The sequence below is a fragment of the Hipposideros armiger genome, unplaced genomic scaffold, assembly GCF_001890085.2.
Source record: "Hipposideros armiger isolate ML-2016 unplaced genomic scaffold, ASM189008v1 scaffold_488, whole genome shotgun sequence".
Classification (NCBI taxonomy): Eukaryota; Metazoa; Chordata; class Mammalia; order Chiroptera; family Hipposideridae; genus Hipposideros; species Hipposideros armiger.
In genome coordinates, this window is record NW_017731838.1 from 801,215 (window position 1) to 818,321 (window position 17,107).

The following is a 17,107-nucleotide window of genomic DNA, read 5'->3' on the forward strand; positions in this document are numbered from 1 at the left end:
TAAAAATGGCCAAGGATGAAAACAGGATGAACCCATATTTTAATGAAGCTTATGTTAATGGTTAAAGTCCACACCTAAATGGGTGGTCTCTTAAGGATACGCAAGTGTCCAACATTTCAGTTTATTTAAAATGAATCCAATTATAGATATTAAAACACCTAATCCTGATTTGCTATTTTATTACAGTTCTTCAGAGGCACTGAAAGATAAATACCTTCCACTTGGATATCGTTCACCATAACCCTTTTAAAATTTCATTCCTTCTACGCAAGCTTAGGAAAAAAAGGACAAGTGTGGTGGTTTGGAGCAGGTGACAGAAAACATAAAAGCATCCTGGATCCATGTTAGAAGATTATAGGCAAAAAAAATATTGAGAAGGTAAATGACTGACGTGGTAAATGCATGAGGAAAATGGTTTTGTCCAATATCTTGAACATTATTCATGATCATTGACTTGTGAAGAAACAGGGCTAGAAATCTAGGGATCAGGGCCCTAAATTTTTAGTGTTCTTTAGTAGATGGTCATTGTTTCTCTGAAAATTTAATGAGTAAATGGGCAGATTTATCATTCCTTGGTTTAGCATATAGGATCTTTAAGAATTAAGAACTGTAACTGTTCTTCACTAGTACAATGAGCGCTCTCTGTGTCCAGACAGAAGGTAGAAAATACCTGTCAGAAAAGTTGCCCATGCATCCTGGGCTCAGTGTCTGAGATTGGACTGGATGCCCTCAGAGGTCCGTTCCAACTTTGATTCCAACATTTCAGTTCCTGTTAACTTATGTGCTACATTAGACAGTATAAGCTGTACTTTTCTTGATAATTATGATGATTTTAATTCTTATAGCTCCTTTCTTTAGCGGGTTCAATTACTTTGCAAGAATTAATTTAAACATATTAATTAAATGTAAGTCAACTAATTGAAGGCTTTCTGTGTTCCTAAGTACTGTGATAAGCCTTTTCATTCATTTTCTTCAGGTACCCTCATTTAATTCTGACAAATCCTTGTGAGTCTGGGAAATGATTAAGTTCTCAGAGAGGTAAGAAAACAACAAACTCTATTTTTTTCTTTTAAAAAGGAAACAGGTTACAGACAGGCAAATTTTCCTAAGAGTGTAAAACACACAGGTAGAATTGGCAGGGCTGTCTCTTGGCACAGTGGTCTGGTCACCACAGCATACCGTCCTTATCCGTGTTACTTTAGACTGCCAAGTGGTTTTGGTAAAATGAAATGTAATTTGAAAAGGCTTATTGTATTGCTGTACTCATTGTTTTGGTTCTAGCTTAGTTTTAAAACATCAGTGTGGCCCATAAATTATCCAGTGGGACTCTATTTCTTGTAAAAGGAAAAGAGAAAGACTGGTTTAGGGGACAAATAGTTGATGACTAGCAGCTTATATTGATTTTCTGATCTGAGAGGTCAGAGAGAGGATCATAGAACCTTTTGTGGATGTAGTCTTTTACTTAAAGGCTGTGATATTTTAACATTATCTAATGCAATAAATATTTATCAGTCCCTTTTTGATTCACACAAAGGCACTGTGTGAGAAATAAGTTGTTATGAAGGCTACCATCTAATGTGAAGGGCATAAAAAGAGGCTGATTTCTTTCTTCAAAATGTAATAAAAACTTCTTTTTAAAAGGGATCATACCTTATATGTCCAATTAATACAAGAGGTTTATTTTTAATAAATTAAGTCCAAAAGGGGACTTCATTCTCTAGAAATCTTGTCAGCGATAGAAAATTTGAAATGATCCATAGCTAGTACATACTGTTATTACTGAAGATTGTTTCATATTCCTAAAGTATTAAATGTTTTCTATTATTTTGAACCTTAAGCATTAAATATTTTGTATTAAACTGAGTGATGTGAAATGGCTGATATGCTAGTGTTGACTCTCCAAAATGGCAATCTCTAGTTCAATTAAATATTATTCCTTTAGTGATTACTTTTATAAATAACAGTAATTTGGCATTGTTGAATCACTGCCACATTCCCTAGCATGTGCATCAGTGGTCCACATCTGAGTAGCCTTTTACTTGGTTGGGCTAGACTTTTACTTGGTTAAACTGTCAGAGATATTCATGGTATAGGCATTTCGATTACCTGATGGCCCTGGACTTCATTTTATTTATTTTATTATTCCCCTTGATGCACATGTGACTTAGGTATCCCATGTAAACACATTTGTAGTTTTTCTAACATTTTTTCATGCTCATATACATGAGCAAACATATACAAACACAATATATAAAGATTTTTTTTTTGTCACCAAACTGAAATCATACTACATATATTGCAATAAAACTTGCATTTTGTTAACTTAATATATTATGGAACCACCTGGCTTGGTATTTGAACTTAGACATTGAAATCCCCTTGTAGATTGGAGGTGGTGGGCAGGAGTAAGATTCTCCACAGAAGCTTGTTTTTTCCTCAGCAAAGCTGAATAGTTTAGGATCAAGTGGCTTTAAAGCCAAGGGCCTCTTGAACATTGAATTAACTACTAAATGTATGTGTATACAAGATACTGATGTGCAGGGTGAGAATTTAAAAATTATTTAAACATTCTGTGTCCCTTTCCCACTTCTGCTCCAAAACCCACAAATATAAATAAAAAACAGGGAACCCCCAAGTAACCAACCAACAATCAAACCAACCAACCAACCAACCAGTCACCGAAAGGTATATTTCCATGTTTAGAGACATTGGGGTTGCTGGGCTCACTTTGATTTTCCACGGCAGCATTCGCCTCTCAGTGTAGACCTTGTCTACAAGCTTAGGTAAAGCATGACAGACACTTGATATAGATACACCCACCTCAGTAAACGCTGAAATATCACATTCCTAATTACTTCTAGGGTATATTTGTATGTGTGGGTACATGTTAATCTTAACTGGGTCAAGATGTTTAAAAATATATATTAGAAGGATACTTGCTGACTGAATTAAAGGAAGGCTTAAGGTCTTTTTCTAAACTAGTTATTTCTTATTCTGTTTGCAACCTTTGGCAAAGAAATGAATTAATAAAGATTTACTTCCTTACAAATTCCTCTTCCTAATCCCCTATGCTCCCACCTCCCAACCGTTTTTAGGTAACAACACAACAAATGTACCTATGACTTATCCTGATTAAATATTACTTTAGTTCATGAGATACAAAAACTTAAATAGTTATTAACACTTATAGTTACTCAACACATTTTTGGCAAGTGACTATTGTTTTTAATTAGATTTTCAAAATGTTTTCTACATGATATCAGTTTCCTTTGGCTTTTCTATTTTTAGAACAAAAACATTCAGAAGGGATAGGAGCTATTCTTGAGACAAGAAAGATAAGAACTTGTGGGACATTAAAAAGGTATTTACAGCCACTTTCTTCATCCATACAGGATAATTCTGGAAAGAGAGAAAGGTCAAGTAAAGCCATTCAAGTGTGACATTCTGTGAGTTAGTGATATTATACCTGCAGTCAATAGGTTTGGAGAACTTTGAACTCTCTTCACAGATGTTAATGTAACAGACATGGCAGCGCGTTTGCGAGCACACCCACCGCTATCTGGAAGCAAAAAAAATGACATAGCAGAGGCCACAGCAAGGAGAAAGCACATGCAATATCATGCATTTTAAGTGAAATGTGCCAGACATTCATGAGAAAGATGAACAGTCAGAATTAGTAATCATGGAATCCATCTGCGAATTTTACAACCACCCCAAACTAAAGCAAAACACAAAACAAAACAAAGCACCAGGGGTCTGTCTTAAAAATAGATGCCAATGCTTTTGTTAAAAATCAGATTTTATACTTAACATTTTATGTTGTTTCTTTAATGAAAACCCAAGTATAAAACTCAACTTTGTTTATACCATTTAAATTCAACTATTACATTTATAAGCAGTTTTTAGCTTTTAGAGTTATGGCTAATCCATATTTCAGTATTAAGAGCCATAGTATAATATACTTTTGTATCCATTGCTTTGGTTTTACTGTAGTCTAGCTATAATGATTTTTGAAGATAGCTTAAAGCACCTCTTAAAGTAAGTTATTAGCTGATATAGGCATGATATATTTGATATACAGGATTTATAAAAAAATGTATAGCATTAAGGAAATCCTATGTTTACCCATAGTTATTAGTTATGGAAATAATTAGCCTAATTGAAATCAAAGACAATGTAAAATATTGAAATGACCATGTTTAAAAAGTTATTTTGTTTTTATACTTTTGAAAAATATATATCTGAGGATCTATATATTTACACTTATACAAATTAGAACATGAAGTAAAGTAACTGAAAATGTACCAACTACTATAAAGTGATATAAGTTTAGAGTAACAAGACCTCTAAAATTGGAAGGTTTGTGTTTTATTTACGAACAGATTCCAATTCTATTCTCACATTCCTTTGTATATGGAATGTGCAATAAATAGTTTTGCTCATTCCTCTGGAACCAAAACAACTTAAATTTAATTCTTATTGAAAGTTATAACAAGAAAGACAAATAGTATAACCACCAATATGATAACATAATCATTATGTATTGCCACATTCTATTCTCAGTTTTTTCCTTTTCTCTGTTTCTTAAGGAAAAGTATCCACTTTGTTTATTAGACATAAGGGAATTTAAAAGTCCCTGGAAGTATGACTTGAATTAATTATTGGTAAAATCACAAATAGTAAGATCAGTGGACCTTAAAATTGGTAGAATGATTCTCATATCAAAATATAACTTCATAAATGTTTAAAAGAACAATTTCCTGATGCAGATAATAACTAAAATGACTTGAAACAACATAAGAAAGTAAGTCATATAAATCAAAGACTTATAATTTAAAGACCAAACATAGAAAAGCATAAATGGTGGAAACATACAACCAAAGATATCTTCAAGAGAGGCACCAATAGAATGATAGCAAACTCTGCAAACTGAAAATAGCTATGAGGGATGGGTGCTTTTGATAAAACAGGAGTAATGTTATTGAATATGTGGTATATGGCAATCGATGGCCTCAAAGTGTTGGAAGTGTAAACTGATGGCTGTCTAAGAGATTTTATCTTCTAGTTCTTTTAATTCTGAATACCTGACAACAAGCAGAGAGATGAAAAAGGAAAATTTTAGAATGAGGAGATCCAGGGTCAGTGGCTAAACCCATGGTTCCCAAACTGTGTGTTGAGATGCCCTGGGCTACCTCAGGGGATTCACAAGGGTCTTGGGGGATCCTTTACATTTTTGAGGAAAACACAGTGTTAGCTATTGAGACATTGCATGAACTACTAACCTGAGGTAGTTCCCAGTTTCAACAAAAAAGATTGTGCTACCTTTTTTTAAATGATACGACATCTTTTCAAAGTTGGGTTTTGGGTGTTTGCTATGACAAAAGACAAGTAATCTGTGAAAATAATTTGGGACCAGTAAATGAGACTGGTGATCTACAATCTAATTCCAAGGTCTGAGAAGTTTTGTGGTGCCCAATAAGCACACATGTTCCATTAGTAAGTAACTGTGGTTACAAAGAATGAAATAAAATGATTACTTTTTTCAATTTAAGCGCATAATTTTTTTAATTGCTTCTGAGTTGACACAGCATAAGTACTTATTAAGTTGTTACACCTAACTACTTAATAAATGGAAGTGTTACATATTTCTTTTGGCTTGAGAGTGGGGTGAAAAATTACTGAGATATTTTGGCACTGTAACCTGAGAGAGTGTGGGAACCTCTGGGTTAAATAATTTCTGTATTCGAAGTAACTCTAAGACCTAGATGAAGTGAATGGGGAATCTGTCTTTGTTAACAGTTTAATAAAGAGCTTAATTTGAAAAGTGGAGGCATTTGTGAAATTGCTGGAATGAAAAAATCTATTCTATTTCTACTTATGTGCTGATGCTTTCTGCTATTTCTTAAAAATATTTTTTAATATCTCAAAATGAGGATATGATCTTACCTACTTTAGGTCATCCTGAAGAACCCTAATGCTACTTTCACCTTCAAACTCATTAATGACCTCCAGGGCTACAGGTCATTAACGACTTTGCACCCTCTTCTCCCCATTGCACTCATATGGGGAAATCACATTCAGTGAATTATTTGAGGTCTTTCTCTCTTTCCTTGCTTTCAGAGCTAAAATTTGCCTTAGAAAATAATGGGTCACAAAATCTAAGAGTGGAAACATAGCAGGTTTTGTATATTTTGATACATCGTTGAGATACTTTAGTATGAAAAAGGAATCACATTTCCGTTGGCTCGTTTATTATGTATTTGACTAAAACAGAAATCTTTTTTAAAAATAATCTTTTTTTAACCTTAATGACTGACACATGGATATTTAAACAGTAATATGCAGCTTTAATGATTGATAGGTAGATAATGAAGACTAATTTTATTATTAGATATTTAAGTACTAATTTCTACTTCATTTTGTAGCTACAGCAACAATGTTTTCTTCAACTTCTTACATATATATATATTTAAAAGAGGTATGTTTTTATAGCAACATAAGTATTACTTTGGAATTTTAAAGAGTTCTAGTCACTTCTAATCAATTTTGTATGTGTAAGTTTGAATATCATATTGACATGCATATGGATGTGTAAGTTCATCCATACAAGCAAAATAACTATGCAATTCAGTATTCTATATAGAGTCAAGCTCACGTCTTTTATGTGAGAGGATACTTTAGAGCAACGGTTCTCAATCTGTGGGTCGCGACCCCTTTGGGGGTCAAACGACCCTTTCACAGGGGTTGCCTAAGACCATCAGAAAACAAAAAGATATTTACATTATGATTCATAACAGTAGCAAAATTACAGTTATAGAGTAGCAACGGAAATAATTTTATGGTTGGTGGTAACCACAACATGAGGAACTGTATTAAGGGGTCGTGGCATTAGGAAGGTTGAGAACTGCTGCTTTAGAGGGTTATATTCATGCTGTTGTAGCAGTTACTTGGCTCCAGTATCCCAGAGCCTTAATCAAATTACAAATTTCTATGTGCCTACTTTGCCATTAGGGACTGAATTCTATGATTTAGGAGGACTGATTCTTCAATGCATTGTACATGGAATATGGAATCTTTAGTATAATCCCATATTATACCTCTGTCATAATAGGGTTATAATACATAGGACAATCAGCACTCTACAAAATGGAGGATATTGGGGTCTTATGGTCAATTTAAGTCTATGAGAAGATGCCTCGGAACAGTTAGTAAATGTAACTTCCTCATGTGGACATCCTGCTAGAATGACTTTGCAGTTTTACAAAATGACTCATCCTAGTTCATCGGGGGACTCTCTATTCTGTTTGCTTTCTTCAGTCTCCTTTGCCTAGTAATATTTCTGCTTTCATTTCTCATGTCTAATTCCCACACCTCCACTTGTCCAAATGCCTTTACTTGGTTCATTTCCAGGGTTATAAATTCTCTTGAATTGTAAGTCTCCCTTGTATATTTTGACTGACTCCAGTATCCTCATCTCGTCTGCTCCTCTTTAAATCTATGAGCTGACTACATCCTCAGAGGCCACCTGACCATGAGTTCTGATGTCAGGGCAGGCTTCTACTAAGAGGCAGCCACAGAATCATGGACAATGGGGCATGTCTCCACACTTGATCTAGGGAGTAGGTACTGGTTCTCACCAGTCGTCGCTAATCCTCCTTTGGCATTTTGATAACAAGAGATAGCAAGAGTCAACCAGCTCGATGTGAGAAAATATCTTGGACCATCCTTTCTCCTTTGCCATGGGGTGACTGGTTAAAACAACCTTCCAGGGACTGCTTGCAGATAGGAAACAGCATTTTTTTTAAACACAGTTATAAAATTTCAATGAGAAAATTGTTTTCCAAAAATCACTTAATACTGAATATAAAGATTTCAAGGGGAGGAAAGGTGAAAACAGATGATAAAATATTTCTATATGGACAAGAATTCATGTGTACATAACATGTATCACAAACACTTTTACAATTAATCTGTATGCAGTACAGAGCTCAGAGGCATTGATGTTGTTAGGCTATTTGAAGATACTGTTCTCATATATAAAAATATGACTTTACCTGCATTGTGTCTGTGGATTAATTAAGCTGATTTCATATGAAGCTTTGGCACTCTATCTGCTGACTGTCAACATAAAGGGTGCAGCGGTTCTCAACCTTCCTAATGCCGCGACCCCTTAATACAGTTCCTCATGTTGTGGTGACCCCCAACCATAAAATTATTTTCGTTGCTACTCTATAACTGTAATTTTGCTACTGTTATGAATCATAAAGTAAATATCTTTTTGTTTTCCGATGGTCTTAGGTGACCCCTGTGAAAGGGTTGTTCAACCCCCAAAGGGGTCACAGCCCACAGGTTGAGAACCACTGGTTTACAGGATGGGGCACTTGAAATATTTTCTACTAGAACAACTTGCCTTCGAATTTAGCCTATTCTAAGAGGGATTTCAAATATATGTATGCAAATGACATACTACCTCTTCCTAGGGTTTGTAGGGGTTAATTTCAAGACATGATTACAGTAAAAAGGAATGAGAGTAGATAAAACTGAAAATTCTGCTTCTGATTGCTATAAGATTGGAGCACAAAGACAAAGAAATCAAGTAATGAATTTAGACTGTCAATCTAATCAGAAACTCAGTATCACATTTAGGATCAGCAGAGGACTAAACTAATGATTTAGGGCCAAGATGATTTTTAGAGAGCAAGGCTGAAAAGCTTAAAACTAACAGACACAGCATACCTGTATTCATTTTGACCTTGGAGGGTTTGTTATTAAAGTCTTCAGTTTTCCTGTAGAAAAAAAATGATGTATTAATTTGTTCGCTAGCATATGGAACAAAATATAATGAAAGTGTGATTTGTTTTTGTTTTGTTTTTGGTGTACCTGAGTTAATATCACAATATCCCTCATTTTATTTAAGTCAGAGTTTAAATAAAGTGGGCCGAATTTATAATTCTATTCAAATTAAATTTTAATTATTGGTTTTATGATTAGAAAGATAAACTTATGTTTTTATTTAATGGTGACCATTAATGGATAAAAAAGGAGAGGTCTCATTAAAAAATTTCAATTTCTTTCACAAACATTTATTCAAGAGGTTTTGTTTTTTAAGCCTGAAAGGATCATTGGTCATTAAGTGTCCTCTTCTAGAACTTTAAAAGGCATGCCAGAACCTTGAAATCATTACCTTACGTGATTCAATTTATTATATTCAATTTATTACTGGGTTGATTTGTTACCAGGGACTATTTAATGTATTTAATATATATTTTGAACAAAGTCAAAGACTATGAGATTCACCTATATTTTTTTATGATGCAGGAAATAAATGGTTCCTACAAAACCCATTTCTGTTTCAGTATCAGATATATTGCATTTTTCCCAATGAAGAGTTTGATGTATAACAACTGAGATTAATTCATAGAAATGGTTGGCAGAATGGTGCTTCTTATGGGAAAAAGTTTTTTAATATTGTGTATTATTTTATGACATAGAATATGACTTAGTTTTTCCCCTGGCATATTGTTTTAGCCCATTTTGAGAGTTTCTGATTTATACGTAACCTAAGACCAAAGAGGAAAGACATGCTCTCACAGGAAGCAAATCTTAGAAGAGCGTGAGATCTCTCTGAAAGATGTTTAACCCCAGCCACCCCACCTTTGCTCTTGGGTAGGGCCTATCATTGGCTGAACATGAACTTCCCCGATACCACACACTGAGTTTCCATGTACATTAGCACTCTAACATTTGATCATTTTAAATATGTATTTATACCTTATGAACAAATGTGGATAAGGTTGAAGTGAAATAATCTGTCATGACTTGTCAAGAAGCACTTTCAATTAATATATTTTTCTTCAGTCTCTATAGAGAGCATCCAATGAGCTTCCTAGCTTTCTTGTCTTTGTCTGCCAGCATTCTTGCCTTCTCTGCCTTTTGGACCCCTTCTCCTGTCTTCATGTGTCTGCTCTGTTTATCATTTTCTTACATTATGGCCATTGAAGTTCACCTCTGAGAGAAAGCCTGCTTCTCTTCATTACTATTGTGAAATTCTAATAATAAAATCAAAATGCAAACACCAGCTAGATAGAATGCTACCTATATTCTCTCCCAGGCTTGGGAAAGAAACGGTGAAAAAAAAATCGCATGAAAAATTACACTTAAATGATATGAGATATAATTATGAACCAAGAGGAAAAGGATTTTATTTTTTATTTTTTTTATGACTAGATAGAATTACTAACAGCTTGGTACTGAACAAATACTAAAGCAATGAACATACATAATGCATATAATCACAGTACTGATATTCACGCCATTTTATTTATTTAGAGCTATAATCTGAAAACAATACAGATGATATTCTTGTTTTGCAGTGTTTTGGTATCACCTGGTTGTGTTCAGTGTCATATTCTTGCCTAGAGCTGCCACATCCTGTACCATGATATTACAGTGAATTTTGCAGTTAAAATTTCACAGACGAATTGACTTTAAAGTGTGATTAGGGGAAACTTTATTATGATTAATTTTATCCCTTAGTTTTCAGTGAATATAAATAAAAAGGCACATTCCCCCACCCCACCCCATTGTTTTTCTTTTTTAGAATACACAAAAAAATGTGGCTCGCTGCTAAGAAACTCTACTTGGTAGCCTTAATACCACCTGTACTGAAAAGATGCCAGTGAAGAAGGCAGTGGGCAGTGCAGGAGCCTTGAGAAAGCTCCATCAAACTATTTATTTTCATCTCTCAGTAGCAAAACCCCTAATATGTTAACCTTAAATGGACAAAATAAGTGGAAAAGAAAAGCCTCAGGGGATGCCTGTGACCAAGGCTGAGGCAACGGCTAAAACAAGAAGTGATAAACAGTCTCCAGAAAAACGAGGGCCATAAGGACATTCCCCAAATTCTACTGTACCATTCCTTTTCAGAACACTATGTGTAAAACTGTTTTAAGTTTTAAAACTGAATGACAAAGAGTGTTTGGGCTGGAACAATACTGATGGATAAAGAATGCATCCAACACAAGGAAGGTTAGCTATCAGAGTACAAAATCTGTTAATAAAAAAGAATAATGCTTTTATACCAAGATAGAGAACTGTCAATATTTGCTGTTTGACTTCAACTGAAATATTTACAAAATATCTGACACTCCAAAAGTAAAATAGGATTAGCAAGAACAAAAAAAGAAAGGCGCCATGAATCCTTGAGCTTTTCATCTTTAAAGTGATGTATCCTATTACTTATAAATGTAATTTGTGAGGTTTTTAGACTTTGCATTGTTTTAGATGTCAAAATGTGAAATGACTAACTTCCTAATCAGGCAAGACATTTTCCAAGTCATTAAAAGAAAAGCCATAGTGATTGGGCCCTCCAGGAGAACCTGAAACCGGAAGGCTTCTTAGGTGACTAATAAAAATGCAAGATTTTATTTCCATTATTTGTACTAAAGCCATTAATCAATCCATGACTGAGAACTCTCTTTAGACAACTTCAACTGAAGCGAATCTAATCTCTTTTGTTCTGTTCTGAAAAAACGTCTTTGATTGTACTTACATAACAAGCACAGATTATTCTGGAAAGCATCAAATTCCTAGAGTGTTTGCGTCCTACTAGAAGAGACCGTATTTCAAGTATTCTTTTAAATTGGAATTGAACCAGGGCCAAGACGGTGAAAACTGACCATAAAATGCGGACTACCTTGAACCTTAGCAGGTAGTCCATAGAGGAAAGAACTCCCTGCATTAGTGTGTCAAAATGGTGGCCAACAGGGGGTGTGGAGCGGTATGTACTTAAATTCAGTTCTTGCCAAAAAGTTTTATAAAAAAGGCAGCTTGATATGTATTCTAACTTATATTTGGTTTTCATTTGGGTCAGAGCAGGTACTGATATGCATATGGCAATAGATTGTGTCGTTTGTTCATGCACGGGCAACACCTTGATGTTGTGTCTGCAGTCTTTTAATTCTGCTTGAATTTCTTTAGACAATCAGATGACCCATTGTAGCTTATGGTTCAGCACAGCCTTTTATCCCCAACATGCATTTGACAGTACATTAGGTAATTTAACTTTTGAATGATAATCTTGTAATTCCACTTGAATTTTTTTGATTATCAGGCCTCTCATTCTGAAGAGGAGCGGAGGCAAATCCTTTCCTCAGTTTTGGCCAAGAATTCTGGATAAGCCATTTGCTTTTTTGTAGACTTGAATTTAAGCAGCAAGGCCATCTAAAAAACCATAGGACTAAGTTTCAGCTCAGTTAATGTGAGAAGTTGCCCAAAAGATTTTTCATGGAATAATTGTAACCCAATAATTCCTAAGGTTATTTTGAAATTAATTTATTCACAGTTCATATATTATTCAGAAGAAAGGACATAGTCTAAATGGTAAGAAAACATTGATGGAGGTTAGATTTTTTTTTTAGAGCTGTATCGTTTCATATTTTAAACATAAGAATTAAAAAATGATGCACATTAAGGTAATGCACCAGATTTTAACCTGAATTTACTTTGAAATGGGATCACGTGTACCACTCTTTCTGGATGAACTACCCTCAGTGGTCAATGCCTTTCTCTCATTCTCTCTCTCTCNTGCCTTTCTCTCATTCTCTCTCTCTCTCTCTCTCTCTCTCTCTCTCTCTCTCTCTCTCCCTCTCTCCCTCTCTTCCCCCTTCTCTCTGACTGTGGTAGGATTAGAAGTATTCCTAAGTGCCAAATGATTTCACTTTTTAATTATAGTCAAATGATTTAATTTAGGTTGATGACGTTTATTTTTATTTATCTTTTCTAATACTATATCACATATGCTGCTTTGAAATTCTCATGAAAATATCCCATGTAGCTCCTTTTGTCCTCTATAGTCCCTGAGTTTAAAAACAGAAGAATTCACTGCAACCCCTTGTCTGAATGGCTTCTCTAAATTGACAGCCAGTATATGATGCCAACTCAGACACCTTTGCCTCTGAGTAGGTGGCACAAATCATCACAGTGAAGGGTGAGGGCATAGTTATCTGTGCTCAGCCTCCACATAACAATTCTAAATTCCTCCCACCATTCCTGAGCTAACGGTGCCCGAAGATGGATCCTTAGTATTCAGGAGCCAAATTATCCACCACATTTATGCATGAATGCTCGGGTCAGAAGATATTCACCATCATTTCTTGGGTAAGAAGACATCGCCATGAATAGGGAAGAACAAAAGCACGAGGCCACTGATTATTTTCATAAGAATATAGAGTATTCTTTTTAATTGTACCAAATTTCCTGATACCTGGAAAAATTTTCCTGAAGAATAGCACCAGATGTTTTTCAAGGAAACTAGCAATTTGCCTTTTGAGTCTTTACAAATGCAAGCTAGTCAGAATACTTACAGATTTTCCTTAAAGACCTTACTGGTTAGAAGAAGCTCATAACCTGGTAGATAGTTCTCCTTCTGATGATTTTCCTAAGTCTGTGAATCAGTCTCTTATTTAACTATAAAGGAATTCCGACGTCTTTGCACATTAAATGGTGTTGACATTTAATATTGCTCTAGCATCATACTTTTGTGGTATCCTTTACTTTGGTATTGTAATACTTAAGGATGATTACAGGATATAAGTAAATACTTACAAATGCATCTTTTTTTTCTAAGACAAAGTCATTTGTGTAACTTGATACTACAGCACTAAAAAATTCTACTGGCTTCTATTATGTAAATCAAAAGCTAAATGGATTCCTAAAGAAAATAAATCAGAAACCTAATTAGGGTCTGCTGATTCAGGCACATTAGCAGACACATGTGAGGAATCAGAGGCCAGGAACACAGGCGGTAGGGCGGCAGGTAAATTGAAGTGTTGGAAGGATAGGTGGTGGAGTCAGACAGACTTGGATTCAAATCTCAATTCTGCCATATCCAGCCATCTAAATGGTTTATACCAGTGTCATTATCATCTTCTTCAGCAGTAGCAACAGCAGCAGGAGCAAACCTATTCTCCTCCCCCACTGCAGCAAGCCATCCCCAATCCAGCTCACTGGCACCCTTCCCATTCACTAATATTTCAAGTAGTTTGAGGTAGGTCTTTACCTTTGAGTAAGTCTTGAGAAAATAATCTCGACTTTCCTGAAAATACATGGGGCATTATTTTATTGCTGTAGATGGAAGGAAATGTGTAATGATGGTTTATTAGGTTGATGTGTATGTATTTTCCCATCTTTCAATTATCCCACCCTCACCTTAACATAATGGAATTGAAAAGCAATTCTGCTTTCTAGACAGTTTCCTTTCCTCCTTCAACAGAGCCTTCTTTTAGCGGAGGGTTCCCTCCTCCGCCCCACATTTCAGGGAACAAGAGGAGGCAGACCTAAAGAAATACTTCAATCAAATACTTGTCTACTAGCCCAGCTAAATCAATGCTACTAAACCTAAAGGAAAGTGACACTTAAAGGCTGTGACAATTAGCCTTTTAAAAAACCCTTTTCATTGCCTTTGACAGCTTATAGCTCAAGGTGATGGCTGGAGGAAAGAGATGTGTATAAAATGTCACATAAAGAATTGTGTGACAAATTGCAGAGTGATAACATCTTGGTTATTAGCCATTCCTGTTTATTTTGCTAAGTGAAAGTATCCTCTTTTCTTTCCACCATTGTCCAGAGTGCCACAAATTTCAATTTTGAGGATTAAATCTTTGATCATTTAAAAGAACTATTTACATCTTCCTTTCTGATTTGGAAGTAAAACTGTCTCTATTTGTAGAGGACATGATACATATATAGCAAACCCTAAAGATTCCACCAAAAAAAAATTTATTAGAACTAATAAACTAACTCATTATAGTTGCAGGATAAAAAAAAATCAATATGGAAAAACTGGTTTCATTCTATACACTAATAGTGAAATATCAGAAAGAGAATTTAATAAAACAATCCCATTTACAATCTCATCATAAAATACTTAGGAATAAATTTAATCCAAGTGAAAGATCTGTACACTAAAAACTATAAAACACCGATGGAAGAAATGGAAGACACAAATACGTAGAAAGATAGTCCATGCTCATGGATTAGAAGAATTAACATTGTTAAAATGTCCATACAACCAAAATAATCTTCAAATTTAATACAGTTCTTATCAAAATTCCAGTGGCATTTTTTCAGAGAAATAGAACAAACAATCCTAAAATCGGGACAAAAGGTTCCGAATAGCCAAAGCAATCTTGAGAAAAAAGAACAAAACTGGAAGCGTCAAACTTCCTGATTTGCACTATACTACAAAGCTATAGTAATCAAACAGTATGATGTTGACATAAAAAACAGATGCATAGATCAATGGAACAGAATAGAGACTGGAAATAAACACATGTATATCTGGTCAATTAATATACAATGAAGGGGCCAAGAATATACAATAGAGAAAGAATAATCTCTTCAATAAATATGCTAGGAAAACTAGACAGCCACATACAAAAGAATAAAACTAGACCCCATGTAACTATTGTATACACAAAAGTCAACTAAAAATGGATTAAAGACCTGAACAAGATCTGAAACCATAAAATTCCTATAAGACAACATAGGCGGTAAGCTCCATGACATAGGACTTGATGATTTCTTGGATTTGACAACAAAACAAGGCAACAGAAGCAAGAATAAACAGTGGGAGTACATCAAACTAAAAACTTCTTTGAAGGAAAAGGCAGCCTACAGAATTGGAGAAAATATTTGCAAATCATATATCTGATAAAGGGTTAATATCCAAAATATGTAAAGAACTCATACAACCCAATAGCACAAAACCAAAAAAAAAATTGATTAAAAAAATGGAGAGAAGAATTGAATGGACATTTTTTTCAAAGAAGACATACAGATGGTTAACAGGATACACGAAAAGATGCTCAACATAACTAATCATCAGGGAAATGCAAATTAAAACCACAATGAGATATTACCTCACACCTCTTAGAATGGCTATCATCGAAAAGCCAACAGATAACAAATGGTGAGAATGTTGAGAAAAGGGAACCCTTGTACACTGTTGGTGGGAATATACTGGTTCATCCACTGTGGAAAACAATATAAAGGTTCCGCAAAAATAAGAAAATAGAACTAAAATATGATCCAGCAATCCCACTTCAGGGTGTATATCCGAAGGAAATGAAAACAGGATTTCAAAGAGATACTGGCATATCCCCATATTCACTGCAGCATTACTCACAATAGCCATGATATGGAAACAACCTAAATATCCATCAAGTTATGAATGGATAAAGAAGATGTGAGATTTTATATACATAAATATTAGAATATATATATATATATATATATATATATATATATATATATATATATATATATATTATTCAGCCATGAGAAAGAAGGAAAGCCTGCCATTTGTGACAGCATGGTGGAACTTGAAAGCATTATGCAAGTGAAATAACTCAGAGAAAAACACTGCATGATATAACTTATACATGGACTCTAAAACAGAAAAACAAATGTCAAACTCAGACACAGAGGATAGAAAAATGGTTGTTGGGGCTGCAATACTGGGGGAAATCGGAAGAGATTGCTGAGTACAAACTTTCAGTTATAAGGTCTAAAGATCGAATGTATAACGTGATGACTATAATCAATAACATTGTATTATATAAGTGAAATTTGCTAAGAAAGTAGAACGTAAATGTTTTTACCAAAAAAAAAAAGGACTAATATGTGATGTGCTCAGTGTGCTAATTAACTAGATGAGGGAGTCCCTTTGTAATGTATACATACATCAAATCACCATGACATATACTTCAAAGATCTTACAATTTTATATCTCAATTATACCTCCCATAAAGTTGACATTTCAAAATGTTGATAAACAATTATGTTCAATGTAAAAAAATAAAAAATAGAGGAACTATTTATAAATGATTGAACTTCATTAAGTTTTCCCCTACTTTTAATTTGAAAATCCCTTATTTTAAATGTATGTGTTGATATCACAAATCATTTGATATAAGTGAAAATTATGTAATCCACTTTAGTTTTGCATATATCATACTTAGAATTTAAGTGGAAGCAAACATTAAATGCGAGGGTAAGAATAGGGAAATGCATATATATATATATATATATATATATATATATATAT

At 34.3% G+C, this 17,107-nt stretch overlaps 1 protein-coding gene across 26 annotated transcripts in view; it reads right to left on the reverse strand.

Moving 5' to 3' along the window:
• SORBS2 (sorbin and SH3 domain containing 2) overlaps positions 1 to 17,107 on the reverse strand; it is a 195,684-nt gene that overhangs the window by 103,631 nt on the left and 74,946 nt on the right. For 18 of the 26 annotated variants that reach the window (XM_019667190.1, XM_019667184.1, XM_019667185.1 and 15 more), the window contains 2 exons: positions 8,737 to 8,786; positions 3,467 to 3,559 (listed from right to left, as the gene is read on the reverse strand). The exons of 1 other annotated variant lie outside the window; for it this stretch is intronic. In XM_019667190.1, coding sequence (XP_019522735.1) covers positions 3,467 to 3,559; positions 8,737 to 8,746 — 103 coding nt within the window. In that variant the 5' untranslated portion in view covers positions 8,747 to 8,786. Of the gene's footprint in view, positions 1 to 3,466; positions 3,560 to 8,736; positions 8,787 to 17,107 lie in introns of those variants that run through there. 7 more of the 26 variants (XM_019667194.1, XM_019667195.1, XM_019667192.1 and 4 more) reach the window with 4 other exon arrangements.